Here is a 16,736-nt window from a genome sequence, read left to right as displayed (position 1 = left end):
GTTGCGGCGCCCGGGCTTAGTTGCTCTGCAGCATGTGGGATCTTCCCAGACCAGGGCTCGAACCCGTGTCCGCTGCATTGACAGGCGGATTCCTAACGACTGAGCCACCAGGGAAGTCCTACCCCTGAGTTTTTAAGGGGAAACATAGTGTTCCTTTCTGGCATGTTCTTCCTGCTTATTATAAATATCTTGGGCAAAGGATTGCATTTTAATGGATTTGCAATTTTGAAAATTTATTAAAATGACTTCATTTTTTAAAAATTATCTTACGTCTTGGTTTTAACTTGTTGTGACTCAATGTTAAAACATTCTAAAATAGAGAAAAAAGTTTAAAAAACTACTTCTGAAATACTCTATTTTTCTTATTTAAAAATTGCATTTATATGGCATGGTATTTCATTAAAGTACATGAACAAAGGACAAATACATTTTTCTCCCAGATATGTGTTCTTTTTCTGAAAGTGAGTAAAATACGAGGTTTTGAGAAAGTCTAGGTAGCTTGTGCAATCTGTCAGTAACTTTACGTTTTGCATTAATCGTCTCTTTTGTCTTCTCACCTTAATAACTGATCAGTGCGCCGATCATTTTGCCTAGGAATACTTTATTGCAAAAGGTGTGTTTTAAGTGATGCAACTCCCTCTTCACCAGTGTTTCCATAGTGAATGGACTGGAAGACTGGGAGAGATGGGCCGACTCAGGCACAGTTATTTTACATGTAGCCAATTATCTCTTCAGGCTGAAGTGGAAAACTCACTGGAAAGACAGGTATAAGTAAAAGCAACTTAACCTGGAGAGTTTCATTTTTAGAAATACGTGCCCTTAACTGCATCTAATTTAGGAGTATGGATCCTGATACATTTCTCTCACTCATCCTCTGGGGTTTGGCTCCATAAGGGAGCCCTTCTTGGGTACTCCGTGTTGGCATCTAACCTCTCTCCCTCCCACCTAGATCCTTCCTGTCTGCATGTAATTACAGATACACGGAAGTCTCCTATTCTCACCATCCCCCTCCGAGGCAGACAAGACTGGCAGACAGACCTCCTCTCAGCTCAGTTTATTTTTATAGCTGCCAAATTCTCTAACCTTCCTACTTGTCCACATTAAAGTGGAGAAAAAGACAACTTTTGCAGGATGGGTGGGTGCTTTAAAGAAAAGAATGGTACAGAGTGTTATACACTCATTTCAGAAATTAGCAAATACAGCTAATAAAAATAGAATATAAGAATCTCTCAGGACCTTCTGAGAAATAAACAGTGCTAATGTTTTGGCTCTTACCTTTCTGGTCATATATGTATACATTGTATAAATGAAGCACCGTGTGTACTGTTTGATGACCTGCATTTTTATTCCTTAATATATTATGAAAAATCCTTCCATGTCTTTATTTTCTTCTCTAGTATCATTTTTGACGGTTGTATTTATGTATGAAAATATGCTTCTAAGTAATCCCCACGGATGGACATTTAGATTAACAGTTTTTTTCAATTATGAAGTGTGCTTTGAAGGACATCCTTTTAAAGATATCTAAATATTTGTGTATCTAATGATTTCCTTAAGATAAATTTCCAGAATTTCTGGATCAATGGTTATATAATTTAAAAGTATGTTAATATCAGTGTGTAATATTGTCCCAGGAAACTTGTAATAATTTACACGTCTGCCAGCCCAAAGCCAGCTTCCCTGTTACCACACAACATTGCATGCCATCTGGGTCTTAGGGGTTAAGTTCACTTATCGTTTTTCAGGCCTCATTTTCCCCCAGATCCTCCGGTACCTTGCTTTAACACTGTGGAATATGTCTTTCTTCTGAAAACTTGAGCTTCTGGGGTGGTTTCCTCTACGTGAAGACTTTCTCCCATTTACTCTAGTCCTGCTTGGTATCTTCACCCAAATATCCTGCTAATCTCTAACTCATTAGGTGCAAAGGAGAACTTCCTTTCCTAATCCATTTCTCTTCCTGTGCTGTTATGTTTTTGTTTTTTTTTTTAAAGTAGAGAAGCACTATCATCCTTCAAGTTATCCTAAAAGGCTGGGAATTTTTTTTCACTCTCTTTCTCCTTCATTACCCTTGAAATAATTTGGTAGTCAAGTCCTGGCAACCTTACCTCTAAAACTCTATACTTCTTGCATCCATCCCTTTTTTTCTAATCTCATTGCTACTCCACTACTTCAGGCTTCAGATATCTAGTATGGGAGATTATAATATACCTCAAACTAGCTTCCTTTCTCCCAGCCTCCTTTCCTACTAAATCTAGTTTTCATGTTAAACTCAACTACGGGACACTTCTGATTGTGTCACTCCTTTGCTCAGTAAAAGTCAGTGACCAACATTGCTTGCTTGTTTAAACCCTCAGCTTGATATTCAAAATCCTCCACAGTCTGGCTGCAGTCTATTTCCAAAATTCAGTGGCATTGCAACTCTGGTCTAAAGCCATCCAGCCAGAGAAACGACTCACATTTTTGTCTGCCTGTCCTGTTCTTTTCATGCCTTTAGGACTTTGCTTCAGCTGTTCTCTTCCATAAATGCCCCTTTTAACAATTTTTATATGCCTTTAACATATCAATTCAAGGCCTAATTCAAATGCAATTTATTCCTTGAATTCTTCTCTGATCTCCTCTTCACTTCCATCAAGAAGAAACATTTTTCCTCTGAATTTATAAATGTATCTGTACCTAATATATTAGCTATAGTTGTCCATCTGTTATTTATGTACTTGTCTCACACCCTTCTCCAAAACTCTCCACACACCTCCCCTTGATAGCTTTTTGAAGGCAGCACTTGGATCTCTTTTGGGACCAATATAGTTGGTCTGATGCTCAGTAAATGTCACCATCTGTTTCTTTGCACAGTGTTTTCTACAAAATAGATGAACAACTAATTTTCATTAAAAGAGTAGGAAATATAAAACTTTAAATGATGACTATAAGAAAGGCTTAGAAATATTTCCTATTCTTATTGTCTATGTATTGGGCTGAAAGTCTTATAAAATGGACAAAACCAATTTGGTTATGCACAACCATTAATTTTTGCTATAGTTTTGCTCAGTAATATTAGCCCCCAGTGCTTAAAAGTGGGGTGTGAAGGGTATCCATTGTCCCACTATCAGGGTTATAATGAAGGCAACTTTCGGACCAAACCTGCTGTGCATATTGGCATTCATTAAACAATCATTATTAGCAAGCAGGCTCAAAAAAAATTTCATGCAGCCTGTTTCATGAGCTTGGAAAGCCAAGGCTCTCTGTCCTTTTGAAGGACATGAAGGTTTTAGTTGCAGGAAATGCAGCAATATTCTGGAGCTGTGCAATGCAGTGTGAAGGCTGCTGTGACTAGTCCAAGCTAAGATGTGCTATAAATGTGAAATACACACTGGATTTCAAAGACAGTAAGAAAAAAAGAATGTAAGATATCAATAGTTTAAAATAAATTGAGTATATGTTGAAATGATAATATTTTGATGTATTGGGTTAAATAACACATATTACTAAAATTATTTTTACCTCTTATTTTAATGTGGCAACTAGAAAATTTAAAATTATATATATTTCTATGGGACAATGCTGTTTTAGAGAAAAGATTTAGTTAGACTTATAGACAGCATCGGGTAACTAGAATCCTCCCAGCTAATGGCTGAACACAGGGCCTTTAGGGATCTAGCCTCCTAGACTTGCTAGATTTTATTGTTTAATCGATGCTGGGACATGTCTATAAAATATTTTGGCCAATTCACATGCGTTGAATAACACTAAATTCACCAGTGGGAGATTGTTTCTAATCTTCTAATTATGCCACTTCTCAAGCCACAGTAAAAGCACATTTCTCACATTCATTAAATTAATTAGCAAAGGCTCTGGTGTTAATGGCGGCACAGATAATTGATGCCTTTGTAGTGGCCACCTCTGGAGTTTAGCCTTTCTAATTAAATTACAGCTCACCATTCTCTGGAGTGTTTTCTTGGGTTGGGACAACTATGAGCCCCTAGGGTGGTTTGCACACTGGAATATGTGTGTCCCCTTGTGGCCAGCTTTTCCAGGTTGTTTAAGCAACTTGAGGAGGCATCTTAGGTACCTGCCTTCTGCTTTCCCATCTTTCCTTTCAGGATTCCCCTCCTGCAGTTTACAAGAGAAAGACACACCTCTCACCCTCCCCAAATCTTACTGTGCTGCATTACTTTGGGGCACCAAACAAGGGGGCAGTTTCAAAATGCAAAGCAAAGAACACTTCCTTAAGAATTATTAAAATAGTCAGTGCCTTACTACATCTGGGGCAAGGCTTTGTGTCCCCCTTCCGTCCGTCCATCCATCCATCCATCTATCCACCCACCTACCTTAGAATGAGAATTCTGAAGTGAGCTTTTTGCCCTGGAGTACATATGAATGTGGTTTTAATTTTTTTTAATTTTTAAAAATTTAATTAATTTATTTATTTGGCTGCACCTTGCTGCCTGCAGGATCTTAGTTCCCCGACTAGGGATTGAACCTGGGCCCTGGCAGTGAAAGCGCAGAGTCCTAACCTCCTAACCACTGGACCACCAGGGAATTCCCTGAACATGGTTTTTATTTTATTTTAATTTTTTAAATTGTAGGTTCTTTATTATGGAATATTTAAAATCTGAACTCGGTTTTTAAATAGAAAACTAAAGTCAGACTTCCCCTGTCAGAAATTATGTCTAATTTAGATGATTAGTTTGACAGTGAGGACTAGTTTTGCCAATTAGGGAATAGAGGAGACATTTTCTGTTAATCGAATGATCTAGATTTGCAGCTCCTTAACAATGTGCTAGGAGTTACATCTTTTTAAGTATTTAAATTTACTATAGGGCTTCCCTGGTGGTGCAGTGGTTAAGAATCTGCCTACCAATGCAGGGCACACAGGCTCGAGCCCTGGTCCGGGAAGATCGCACATGCTGCAGAGCAACTAAACCCGTGCACCACAACTACTGAGCCTGCGCTCTAGAGCCCGTGAGCCACAACTACTGAGCCTGCGTGCTACAACTACTGAAGCCCACGTGCCTAGAGCCTGTGCTCCACAAGAGAAGCCACTGCAATGAGAAGCCCGCGCACCGCAACTAAGAGTAGCCCCCACTCGCCGCAACTAGAGAAAGCCCACGCACAGCAATGAAGACCCAATGCAGCCAAATATAAATAAATAAATAAATAAACAAATAAAAAAAATAAATTTACTATAAATATTAGTTGTCAACTTAAAAATGTGCCTGGAAATTCTTTTAGAGTTTCATGAGTAAAAAATATTTGAAGCCTCTGACTTTAACACAAATGTAACATCACACTTCCTATGTTGAAATCTTTAAAAGTATATTATAGTCATTATACAGGAAGTTTTAAGAAGAGAAAGAAAAGATGCATCAAGACACTTCAGAAGAGAAATGGTAAAAAGAGACACTCAAATGGTGTTTGGATTGCCTCAGGGCGACCAGGACCCATGCAGCCAAGTGGGCTTTATGGCTGAGAATTCCAAAATGGTAACCTAGGCTACGACAGGTCCAGGGAAGGGTGGTGGAAAAGAATATTCAGGGAGGCAGGAGGTAGCAAGGTTTGGATGTTCAAAATGCGAGGCAGGCAGAAGAAGGAGGTAAGTAATAAACATGAAGAGGAGGGAAAGAGGGGAAGAGTCCCAGCCCCATGATTCTCCAGATGACGGGGTGTAGTCAACAAGCTGGCAGCTCTGTTTGCGGGAATGTTCACTCTGGCCCCTAAGGTTGTCTAGACTTTTTTTTTTTTTTTTAATTAATTTATTTATTTTTGGCTGTGTTGGGTCTTCGTTTCTGTGCGAGGGCTTTCTCTAGTTGTGGCAAGCGGGGGCCACTCTTCATCGCGGTGCGCGGGCCTCTCACTGTCGCGGCCTCTCTTGTTGTGGAGCACAGGCTCCAGACGCGCAGGCTCAGTAATTGTGGCTCACGGGCCCAGCCGCTCCGCGGCATGTGGGATCCTCCCAGACCAGGGCTAGAACCCGTGTGCCCCGCATTAGCAGGCAGATTCTCAACCACTGCGCCACCAGGGAAGCCCTGTCTAGACTTTTGCAAGTGTCCAATCTTGACGAGCAGGAGATTCTTTTTGTTTTATCCTTGAGTTCCTTGAGGTTGCATTGCTTTTGGGGGCTACCTGGGCACTTTTCTGCTTAGCCAAATCGAATGGCAGCACTCGTGTTTGCATGGATTGTTATTCTCTGGGTCTGCATCTGTCTCAAGGAGTTTGTATGGATCCTGACGCGCAGAGAACTAAATTGAAGCAGTTCTAAGGAGGGTAGCCAAAGCGTATTGCCTTTTAACTCACTGGAGTTGTTGGCTTCGGAATGTTATCATTGGCGTCTCCAGTGCTCATTCAGTGATTAGTCATTGCCCCCTGTTTTTCAGTGTACATATATTTTTATCTAGGTGATGACCCAGAGTCACGATTATAGTCGTGATTATAACTGTATGGTATACAGTTAAAAGTTTTCTACAAACCTTTATATAAAGCTTTATATAAAATAATAGCATTCCCACAAAGGAGTGCAGGGAGATATTTGGGTACTTGAAACTATTGTTTTCTTTTTCTTGGAATATTTGTCTTTAAGTTTTTGTTTGGGAAGTACATTTCTTGGATATTTTTATTGTTTTATCCTATGGATTTATGAGGAATCTTAAAGAATCTTTGAGATTCCTCATAATATGGGGAAAAAGGTAATTAAAAATCAAAAATATGAATATTTAACCATCTTGAAAGGACACGTTTTTGCTCCTATTTTGGAAAGTAGAACTTATGACAAAGAACTTGTCTGAGATCAGATCACTGGAATGTTTTTTATATTCAAAAACATTTTTCTCATGGAAACTCATTTGCATGGATTTTCTACATCTAGAGATATATGTTTATGAAACAGTCACTGTTTCTTGAGGTTTCTGTAGACAGTGTTTAGAACATAATAGATCTTTATTTAACTGGAATAAAGTGAAGAATCAAATTTCACAGAAAATTCTTTAATAAGTCTAACTTTTGTCAGTCACTAAGAAAAAATTAGTTTTCTGTTGGCTTTTCATGACAGTGACTCATCATCTTTATGACTCATTCAGCTCCTCCTAAATAACATCTCCTTATTCTATGATATTTCCAGTGCTTTTAATAAAACTCTCTTTCTCTCAGGGCAAAAGTCCAAAGTGAAGTGTTTGTATGTAAAGTTTACCATTTCTGTCCCCATAAACTAAATCCTTGTTCCTCTGCATTTGCAACACATATAATATGGTTATATCTAAGATACTGAGTTTTTCTAAAAGATATTCCCACAGAGAAGGTTTCAAACAATGTCAGATGCCTATAAGCCTTACAGATGTTTTTCAGTTAAGTTTAGCAGCTCTAAAAAGTGAAAGTAGGAAAACATTCCCTCCTGTATTCCTGTGCATTCATTTAAAAAGCACGAGGAGCTCATCAAGGAGAAAATTGGTACGAGGTAGATAAACTCTAAAATTAGAAGATGGGCAGGAATTAATGGTTATATCTAATTCTGAAAATAATTCTTTGAGGAATAAATTAATCATTCTGCAATATTGTGTGGATTAAATGCAAAAGAGCTGTCTCTGAATCCCAGCCACTTTGTAGTAGCATGCTTTTGAACTTGGGCTAGTTCAGAAAGTTTTCAGGATAAAAAGTTTGGGGATTTTACTGGGTAGTATTTTGCTTGGTAGTTTGCATTTCTAAAATGTAGTCTATGGTCAGCATCATTAAGTCACTAGAGAAATACAAATACAAACCATGACATACCACTTCACACTTATTAGGATGGCTATCATAATAATAATTTTAAAAAGGAAAGTAAATGTTAGTGAGGATGTGGAGAATTTGAAACCCATATACATTGCTGGTAGGAGTGTAAAATAGTGCACCTGCTATGGAAAACAGTTTAGCAGTTCCTCAAAAATCTGAACATAGAAATACCCTATGACCCAGCAATTCCATTCCTAGGTGTATCCAAAGCAACTGAAAAGCAGGGACTGGAACAGACACTAGTGTACCAGTTTATTGTAGCATTATTCAGAATAGCCAAAAGATAGAGACAACCCAAGTGTCCATCAGCAGATGAATGGATAAATAAAATGTGGCATATACATACAATGGACTATTAGCTGCAAAAAAAGAATGAAATTCTGACACATGCTACAACGTGGATGAACCTTGAAAACATTATGCTAAGTGAAGTAAGCCAGACACAAAAGGACAGATATTGTGTGATTTCACTTGTATGAAATATTAGGAAGGGACGAATACATAGAGATAGAAAATAGATTAGAGGTAACCAGGGCTTGGGGAAGTGAGGGAATGGGGGAGTTATTGCTTAACGGTTACAGAGTTTCTGTTTTGGTGGATGAAAAAGTTTTGGAAATAGATAGCGGCAATTGTTGCACAACATTGTAAATGAAATAAATGCTATTGAATTATACACTTTAATATGGTTAAAATAGCAAATTTTATGTTATATATATTTTACCACAATTTAAAACATTAATAGGGCTTCCCTGGTGGCGCAGTGATTGAGAATCTGCCTGCCAATGCAGGGGACACGGGTTCGAGCCCTGGTCTGGGAAGATCCCACATGCCGCGGAGCAACTGGGCCCATGAGCCACAATTACTGAGCCTGCGCGTCTGGAGCCTGTGCTCCGCAACAAGAGAGGCCGCGATAGTGAGAGGCCCCCGCTTGCCACAATTAGAGAAAGCCCTCGCACAGAAACGAAGACCCAACACAGCCATAAATAAATAAATTAATTAAAAAAAAAACATTAATAATTTAATGTACCAAAACATTGAAGTGCATACTTTAAATGGCTGACTTGTTTGGCATGTGAATTATATCTGAATAAAGATGTTTAAAAAAAAGAAGGTAGTCTTTTTTTTTTTTTTAATTAATTAATTTATTTATTTTTGGTTGTGTTGGGTCTTCGTTTCTGTGCAAGGGCTCTCTCTAGTTGCGGCGAGCGGGGGCCACTCTTCATCGCTGTGCACGGGCCTCTCACTGTCGCGGCCTCTCTTGATGCGGAGCACAGGCTCCAGACGCGCAGGCTCAGTAGTTGTGGCTCACGGGCTTAGTTGCTCCGCGGCATGTGGGATCTTCCCAGACCAAGGCTCAAACCCGTGTCCCCTGCATTGGCAGGCAGATTCTCAACCACTGTGCCACCAGGGAAGCCCAAGAAGGTAGTCTTGAGAGCAGGAGGAGTGTTAGATTAGGAGACATGGATCCTGACTTGATTTATGGTACCAACTAACTGCTTCTGACATTTCTGGTCTCAGGATGGGGTTCGCTTGATCAGGTACCCTTTTATACCATCCTGTTCTTTTACACTCTGATTTTGTGATAGTGAGGTGGATAGTTTCCGTTGTTTAGGTTGGTTCTCAGCTGGAACAAACATTTTCCCCCAGTGCTGAAAATGATGGAAATACTGTACACAGTCCTGGTGGGACTGTGGACTTTCTGGAACCCAAGGGCTCCAGAATTGTGATGAGTTTGGGAGCAGAGTGGGTGGGTTACATATTAGCAGAGCATGTGTTGGCTTAAAGAGGTTGATTTTCAAAGAATCTGTGTTTTCTTACGAGAACGCTTTTTGAGCATATATTTCTAACTCTACTTTGTAAACAGTTTTCAGGATTGAAAACTTTCCGAAGTTTGGTTTATTTTAGAACGTTACTTTGATATCATTATGTGTTACAGCCCTCTGTGTTTTCTCGTAGATACACAATTATGTTTTTATTAAATATGCTCTTTTTTGTCAGGTATTGGGTCTGAGGGCAGTGTAGTATTCTATCATGTCTCATTGTGTCTAGAATGCCCTTCTTCCCATCTTCTTAGAAGCAGATTTCATCTGTTCTTCAAAATATATTTTAAATGCCCCCTTTCCCCCATGAAATTCTCGTTGACCTCTTTGGTCACTTGGCAGTGCATTGAACACAGGCTCAGGAGTCGGTCACACTAGTTCTGTTTGTGACTCTGCCACTTCTTGGGTGAGTGATGCTGGATGATTCATTTAACTTTAGTCCCTGGATCTCAGCCTTCTCATTTGATAAGTGGAATTGTTTTCCTTTCCTTCTCACTCCATCCATCTCCATTTCTCCTGAAGAGACCATCAGCTTGTTTTTTGCTTTTAAAGAGTGAAGCAAAAGCCATTTATTATTTATTTATTTATTTACTTATATTTTGAAGATGTCCTAAACATTTATTTTTGTTTACTTATATTTGTTTACTTAACTTCTAATAGAAAGGACTCAAATTAAAAAAAAAATAGCTGAGTTTTTAAAGCTATATAGTCGTCCCTTGGTGAAAGTCTATTTTAAATGCAGTTTTCAGCTTTAATCACTTCAAAATATAAATGCGATAAACTTACAGAAAGATCATTTGAAATATTAATTATCTGAACTTCTCATACATTTAGGTAGTTTTGACAGTTTTGAAAAGCACGTTTTTAATTTTAAGGTTTTCCTCAGGTCTTCTGAGAACGTCAGACCAAAAACATTTTTAAAAAACTTAAAAATTAAAAATTTTTTTGAATTGAATTTTATTGTTTAAAAATAAAAGGAGTTTTTTGTTTCTGGTAGGAATAGTTTAACAAGTGACTGATTGATTGACTGGAATATAGTTGATGTACAATATTGTGTTAGAGGATGTCAGATTTCGAAACAGACTCAGGAGTTTAAGCACTTGGGTTGAGAGCAGTCTGTCTCATCTCTGTTTCTTTCTCTACCTGCTTATAATATTTTACAGATTATTACAAATATTTATATGTTTCCACATGACATTTTGATGCGTATTGTTTGAATAAATGAATTGGTGATGTTCAGAGAGCACAGATTGGGGGTGAGAAAGCAAGGGAGGAAAATGACATGACTACGCCCTAGTGGGAGATGTGTCTTGGGGTTGATTCACGTAGAGTACCCAGAAAAAGAAGTGGGAGTATGGTCTGTGATACTTTCATTGCTTCTGAAATAATCTCTTTTGTTAATGAGAAACTGGCTTTCTAGGGTGTGTTAAATTGTGTGAGAGAGTCTTCAAATAAGGTCAATCTAAGTTTGAAACCATCCAACAAGATATTTCTTTTTTGGCCTAAAGTCTAAGGATTTCTTTTCCCAATAGTTGCATTTTTTTGAACTCAGGTTATCACCAGCCAGTTAGACACTCTTCAGTTGCTTTAAAAGATGTGCTTCAAGGATCCTTCTTTCTCTCTAATTGTAGTAGAGTTTTAATGGTGGTATACATGTTCTTGAGACTTGTGTGTTTCCATAGGGGAAACAACTCCTAATTTCCCTGCCACATTTCCAGATTAAGATTTAAATTGACATTTGTTGCTAGGTTCTGCTAAAAGAATTTTTGATGTGCATTTGAGCTGGTGAAGTGAAAAAACAATTTAAACTAGTTTCCTTGAAGATTTATCAGGCGGTTTTGTTGATGTTTCTTGCTTCACTTCTCTTACCCATCACAGAAATAAAATTCCAAGCTGGGCAGCGGCCCTTGGATCTGTGTGAGCTTGTCAGAAGCGTTTTAAGAAGAGCAAAATATTTAGAGGAAGAATTTGGAAAATCAGCCTTAAGGGATTTAACACATTTTTCCTCTCCTAATTCAGTCCCGTGTTTGTCCCCCTAATGGAGAAAGGTCATTAATGGGTAAGATTTACTAAGCCAAGAAAGGCTTTTAGAAATGAAATGTTTTTTAAAAAATTCCAAATCTAGAGAAAACACTTGTTTGGAATCCTGAAAGAATATATTTAGCATGTAAATTATACTTACTTAATACATATATAAATAATCCAGTTATATATAAATTTGTGTTGTCTGCTTACACATTTTTATTTTGGAAACATCAAAATGACTAATTGATTTGATAATGGAGAGTTGAACAAATTTGAGACTTGAAATTTGGTATAAATTTCTAGGAGGGCAAAATGATTGATCAGAATAGTGGGATTTAGGATTTTAGTTGTCCTGCTATCGCTTTGCTAGCAAATTTTTGCCTCCCTGAAACAGAGACCTGGGCCAAGGTTGTTAGCATAATTTTTTGTGGTGTGGAGGGCAGTTCTATACCAGTAAGTGTTCAGATTTGTTACATTTAAAAAGTCTCATAACTGAAAAGCTGCAGGCTAATTCCTGTCTTTTACTGAATTCCTGTCTGGTAGAAAATAGGAGGGGTGTGTGTGTGTGTGTGTGTGTCTGAAAAAAAGGAAATTGTGAACTAAAGGCTTATTGAGATATAAATCCCTTTTCCCCCCTTTAACTGTACCAGGAAAATGAATAAAGCAGAGTGTTTATATATTTTGGAGTACTTTTGAAAAGTTTGAATGCAAGGCAATTTATCTTTTACAAGCCAACACTTTATTTCATATCATTTACTTAGACTCATATTCAGACTTCGACCCTAAGATAAAGACTATCATAGAAACATTACCTTTTAATTTTTATAAACATCTCTGTATGATGGGAACCTATTTTTAAAATTTGATCTCATTCTATGTGTGATAAAATTGAAGGTTCTTAGTTATCATTTGCTAAGGTGACAGGTACTCATTTCTTGGTTCACACTATCTCTAGAGAGGAACCCAGTATTAGATATTTTAATATGTTTTTGAAAATAAGAAGGTTAAATGCTTGGAAAAGAGGTTAAGAAAAAATAAAATGCAGAAATGTAGAAAAATAAATATAAAATGTAAAATAAAATTTATTTTTCAAAATTTCCCCCATTTTATGGTAAAAATTATTAAATTGTATGAATTTTACAGAATTAAGAGAATTTAATATTTATGACCTTTATATATATTTTTGTTCATAGCAAAATTATTGGATTTTCCAAGTGCTCTGAACACTGATATTTAATATTAAATTCATATTGGTGGGGCTACTATAGCACTCTGCAGGTTGATGTGTCTTCCTGCTTTATATACTGCATGTAATCTCAGCTCTGTCTCTCTCGGGTGTGATGGTCAAGGCTGAGACATTCCGAGTGTCAGCAAATCCTCTTGGTTAATAACTGGCTTATATGTGGCATTGATCAGATGGTAGAAAGCCTGAAATCGAGGCTGATGCTGACTGTCTTGTCCTTTCTGGAAGGAAGGCCACCTCTTAGCACAATTAACAACATGAATTTTCTTAGAGAGCCGTTTTGTTTTTCATCCACTTGCCCCCTTTGTGTCTCAGAGTCAGTCTCCAGTTACCTTTATGGATCTGTAGAAGTGCACTCTTTTCTGACGCTGCTGCTATATTTATTCCAGGAGTGACCTTTTAATTACAAACTCTCCTAGAACAGAGTAAAGCCCAAAGATACCGCTAACTTAGTGAAGTAGTGGGTGAACGCCTAATTATGCTATTAGGGATGAGTGAGGAGGTCTGGGTTGAAGGCAGCCCTTTGAAGCTGATGCGTTGAGGGCAGAGCACACTAGAGCCTTCTCTCTTATTATTTTGCTGTTATCACGTGGGAAGCAGCTTGGCAGTATGCACGGTAGTGAAACAAGCAGTGTGTATATATACAGACAGAACCACAGCTTTCTGCGCCATTCCAAATATTCCTTACGCAGCTTTTGGAACTACTCGGGGACTGTTAACATGCTGCTTTGTAGGATTTAAGCCAACAATGACTCTGCTAGTTTTAACAGAGAATTGGGGAGCAGTTGAAGAGGATTGGAAGTAACAGAAAGGGTAATATGGATATTTATCTGCCTTGTTCACATATATACTATAATAATAATTATAACTAGAACAACAACAAAGAGCTCAATGCCGGCTCTTTCCCAAGTGTTTTCCACTTATATCCGCAAATCCTCACAATGACCTTGTAAGTGTTACTTATTCCCATTTTACATGGCTTCCTTATACCTAACTAAGTCACTCTGCCCATCTCCAAGAAGTTCAGGATGCTTTAGTTTTTTAAGGTCAGTTTTTATTTGTGTGGCCTGGAAAATGAATTTGTAATCCAAACCAAAGTTGGTCACTTTTTAAAAACCTACTCTGATTTCTCTGCTTGTAAAATGTGTAGATTGCGTTTATAGATTGTTAAAACTTTGTCCTGTCAGTCTTACTACAGGAAAACGGGTTATGGAATTGGCTATAAACCTTATAGTAGTGTTTGTTTTGGAGGGTGTAGGACTTGTATGAAAAGGAGGGAAATCATGAGCTTCTTAGTTTTTAAAGGATAGCTTTGATTTTTGTGTTGAATGTTCTATAACATTTTTATCATGCTGAAACTGCACTTGAACAAAATGCAACAGAAAGTATCGCGTATAATACTTTGAAAGTAAAGTCCTGATTCTTTCCTCATGAATGTGGGTTTAATGGCCGGTGGTAATATGCCGAGGTGTGGAGTGAGAAGGCCAGCTCCCTGGGAAGGTGCCCGGGTCTCCCTCTGCTACAGGCGTTCGTTAGCAGGCTCCGTACATGCTGAACTCGTCAGCCATCCCTTCTTCATTAGCTGTGGATCATTGTGCCTCATGAACTCTACTAATAGACGATTTAAAACTCTCCAGGATGGAGATAATCTTATTTAGCACCCTGAGTAAAGGTACAAACTCTCATACATTTCCCTCTCTCTCCTTTTCCCTCCCACAGATGAACACAATGACGTGCAGAAGAAAACTTTTACCAAATGGATAAATGCTCGATTTTCAAAGGTAACAGAGTCTTTCAAAAACTTTGATGATTCAGGTGTCTCATTCTGGTTGATGGAGTTTGGTTGGAGGTGCAGTGAATTTTCCCCATGAAATCTTCTGAGTATGCAGATACATTTATTTTTCCTTTATTCTCTATAATATGTTTAAATGGAAATTCTGGTGTAAACAGTTGATGGTATAAACATTCATGGTGTAAACAGCTCTTTATTTTTACCTACCATTCTCTAGATACCAAGGTGACAGTGTGCTGCTTTGGACTCTGTGAATTCTTCATACATTTAGGAAATAATATCTCATTGGGGAAATTTTGTGTTAACTTAGCTAAAAAGATGATGATTTCATTTTTGCCTGGTTAAAAGCAAGTTGGTATCATTCAGGCGGCCTTTCTACCTCATGTAGAAATGTTTAGGGATTGTCATACTCATGGGTGTGGCTCATAATGCTTATCTGCCCTGTGTTTCTTTTTTTGTGAACTTCCTCACTTATTGCCCCCAAATCTGTTCTATCTCAGCATTTCTAACCCACCTGGAACATAATCAATGTTTTGATCAATATTTTTTTAGGGACAGAGAATCCTGAAGAGAGAAATTGATAGTGCTATTTTTCAACTTGTTCTAATATAATTATCCACTGGTTATTGGAGTTGGAATTTTGTCCTCTAAATCTGAGATGGGAGGAGAATTTTCAGGTTAATGGATTATAGGACTACACTATAGCGAGATAAAATAAAGAGAGACCCGTTATGGGGCTTTAAATTCAAAAATTTCGTATTTTTCTATTTGAGAAGGTTGCAAAGGCCAGGAAAATAAACATTGGTATTTCTTTGAGGCAAAATGAGAATGTTTTAGGATTGCTTTGAGTAACAGTGCAGTTTAAAAATTGTTCCACATCCCACTATTTACAATTGGTTATCTGATTGCAATGTATTTTTAGGTTTTGCAAGTTTTTGTTGAGGGCTATTTTATCTTGCTTCTGAGAATGTAAGGAATGTGAAAACTGCCTGACTTTGACAGAGGGTCAAGAAGAAGAATTACTCTCTTAATTGGTGGTTTTATGTGTAGGATTATTCCAAAGCAGACATAGGTGTTTTTAGTAAATTTTTATTTGCTTTGTTCAAGAGGCACAGGTAACATCTGGGTGCTTTAGAGTCAACATTATTCAAAACTTTTGAAGTATCTATCTTCGTGTGACCAGATTCTGGGCAACGTAATTTTAGGAATTAAAAGGGTCTGGATATGAGATATTTTATCCCAAGGGTTTCATGCGTGCTCAGTTGTGTAAGATTATCCATCCTGACTATTACTGAGGATAATATGGTCATTTTCTAGATAGAGCAAGTTAAGCAGACCTAGTTTTTAGAGCTTATTTGAGTCATTGGGGAAGAATTACCTTAGAACTGATTTTGAAGACCGATTTGAAAGCTTCATAGTCTTGGTGGACCTACAATTAGGGAACATTTGAAACTAGGTGAATTACTTTTGTTCCTCTTCTATGAGACTAGAGAGAGGTAGACAGTATGATAGGACACAAAAAGGGGGAAAGTAGGAGAATAGAGATGACAATTGAGAAAGAATAATTGAAAATGTTTAACCTTATCATTATTGCCACGAATTTGGCTCAGACAAGACATTACCTTGACAGCACGTGATAGACGTTTGAACTGGGGCATTGCCCAGCAGATCCACGTCATTTCCAGGTCCACAGCCATTACTGATACATGCAAAGTTAGAACCTTGAACTCAGTGCTGCCCAAGTACTCCTTCACGCTGAGCTTTAAAAATATCCTCACTGCAGTTATTGACCTGTGACTTCTTTTCCACTGAACGGTTCTCAGTATCTGTTGACCATTTGGGTCATGTACCCAACCGAATTCTCTCAAGAAGTATCTCAATATTTGTCATGGGTCATTGATATCTTTAAAAAGACCTGAACACAAAGTCCAGTAGTACTAGAATAGTTTATTTAGTGAACTTGATATTTGAATTTATACATTTATAATGTATATGTTATTTTGTACTATTAAATGAGGTCTTTAAGTCCCATGTAAATTCTTTGCCCCAGGAAACTTGTAATTATTACCAAGACAATGAAAAGACCAGGTAATGTTAT

At 37.8% G+C, this 16,736-nt stretch overlaps 1 protein-coding gene across 5 annotated transcripts in view; it reads left to right on the top strand.

The window, feature by feature from the left end:
• Positions 1–16,736, top strand: part of UTRN (utrophin) — a 505,750-nt gene that overhangs the window by 87,502 nt on the left and 401,512 nt on the right. For all 5 annotated transcript variants that reach the window (XM_068550755.1, XM_068550756.1, XM_068550752.1 and 2 more), the window contains exon 3: positions 14,566–14,627. In XM_068550755.1, the coding sequence (XP_068406856.1) occupies positions 14,566–14,627 (62 nt within the window). The remainder of the gene's footprint in view (positions 1–14,565; positions 14,628–16,736) is intronic.

The sequence above is a fragment of the Eschrichtius robustus genome, chromosome 9 (genome assembly GCF_028021215.1).
Source record: "Eschrichtius robustus isolate mEscRob2 chromosome 9, mEscRob2.pri, whole genome shotgun sequence".
Classification (NCBI taxonomy): Eukaryota; Metazoa; Chordata; class Mammalia; order Artiodactyla; family Eschrichtiidae; genus Eschrichtius; species Eschrichtius robustus.
The sequence above is the reverse complement of the archived record's forward strand: the minus strand, read 5'-3'. Positions and strand labels throughout refer to the sequence as shown.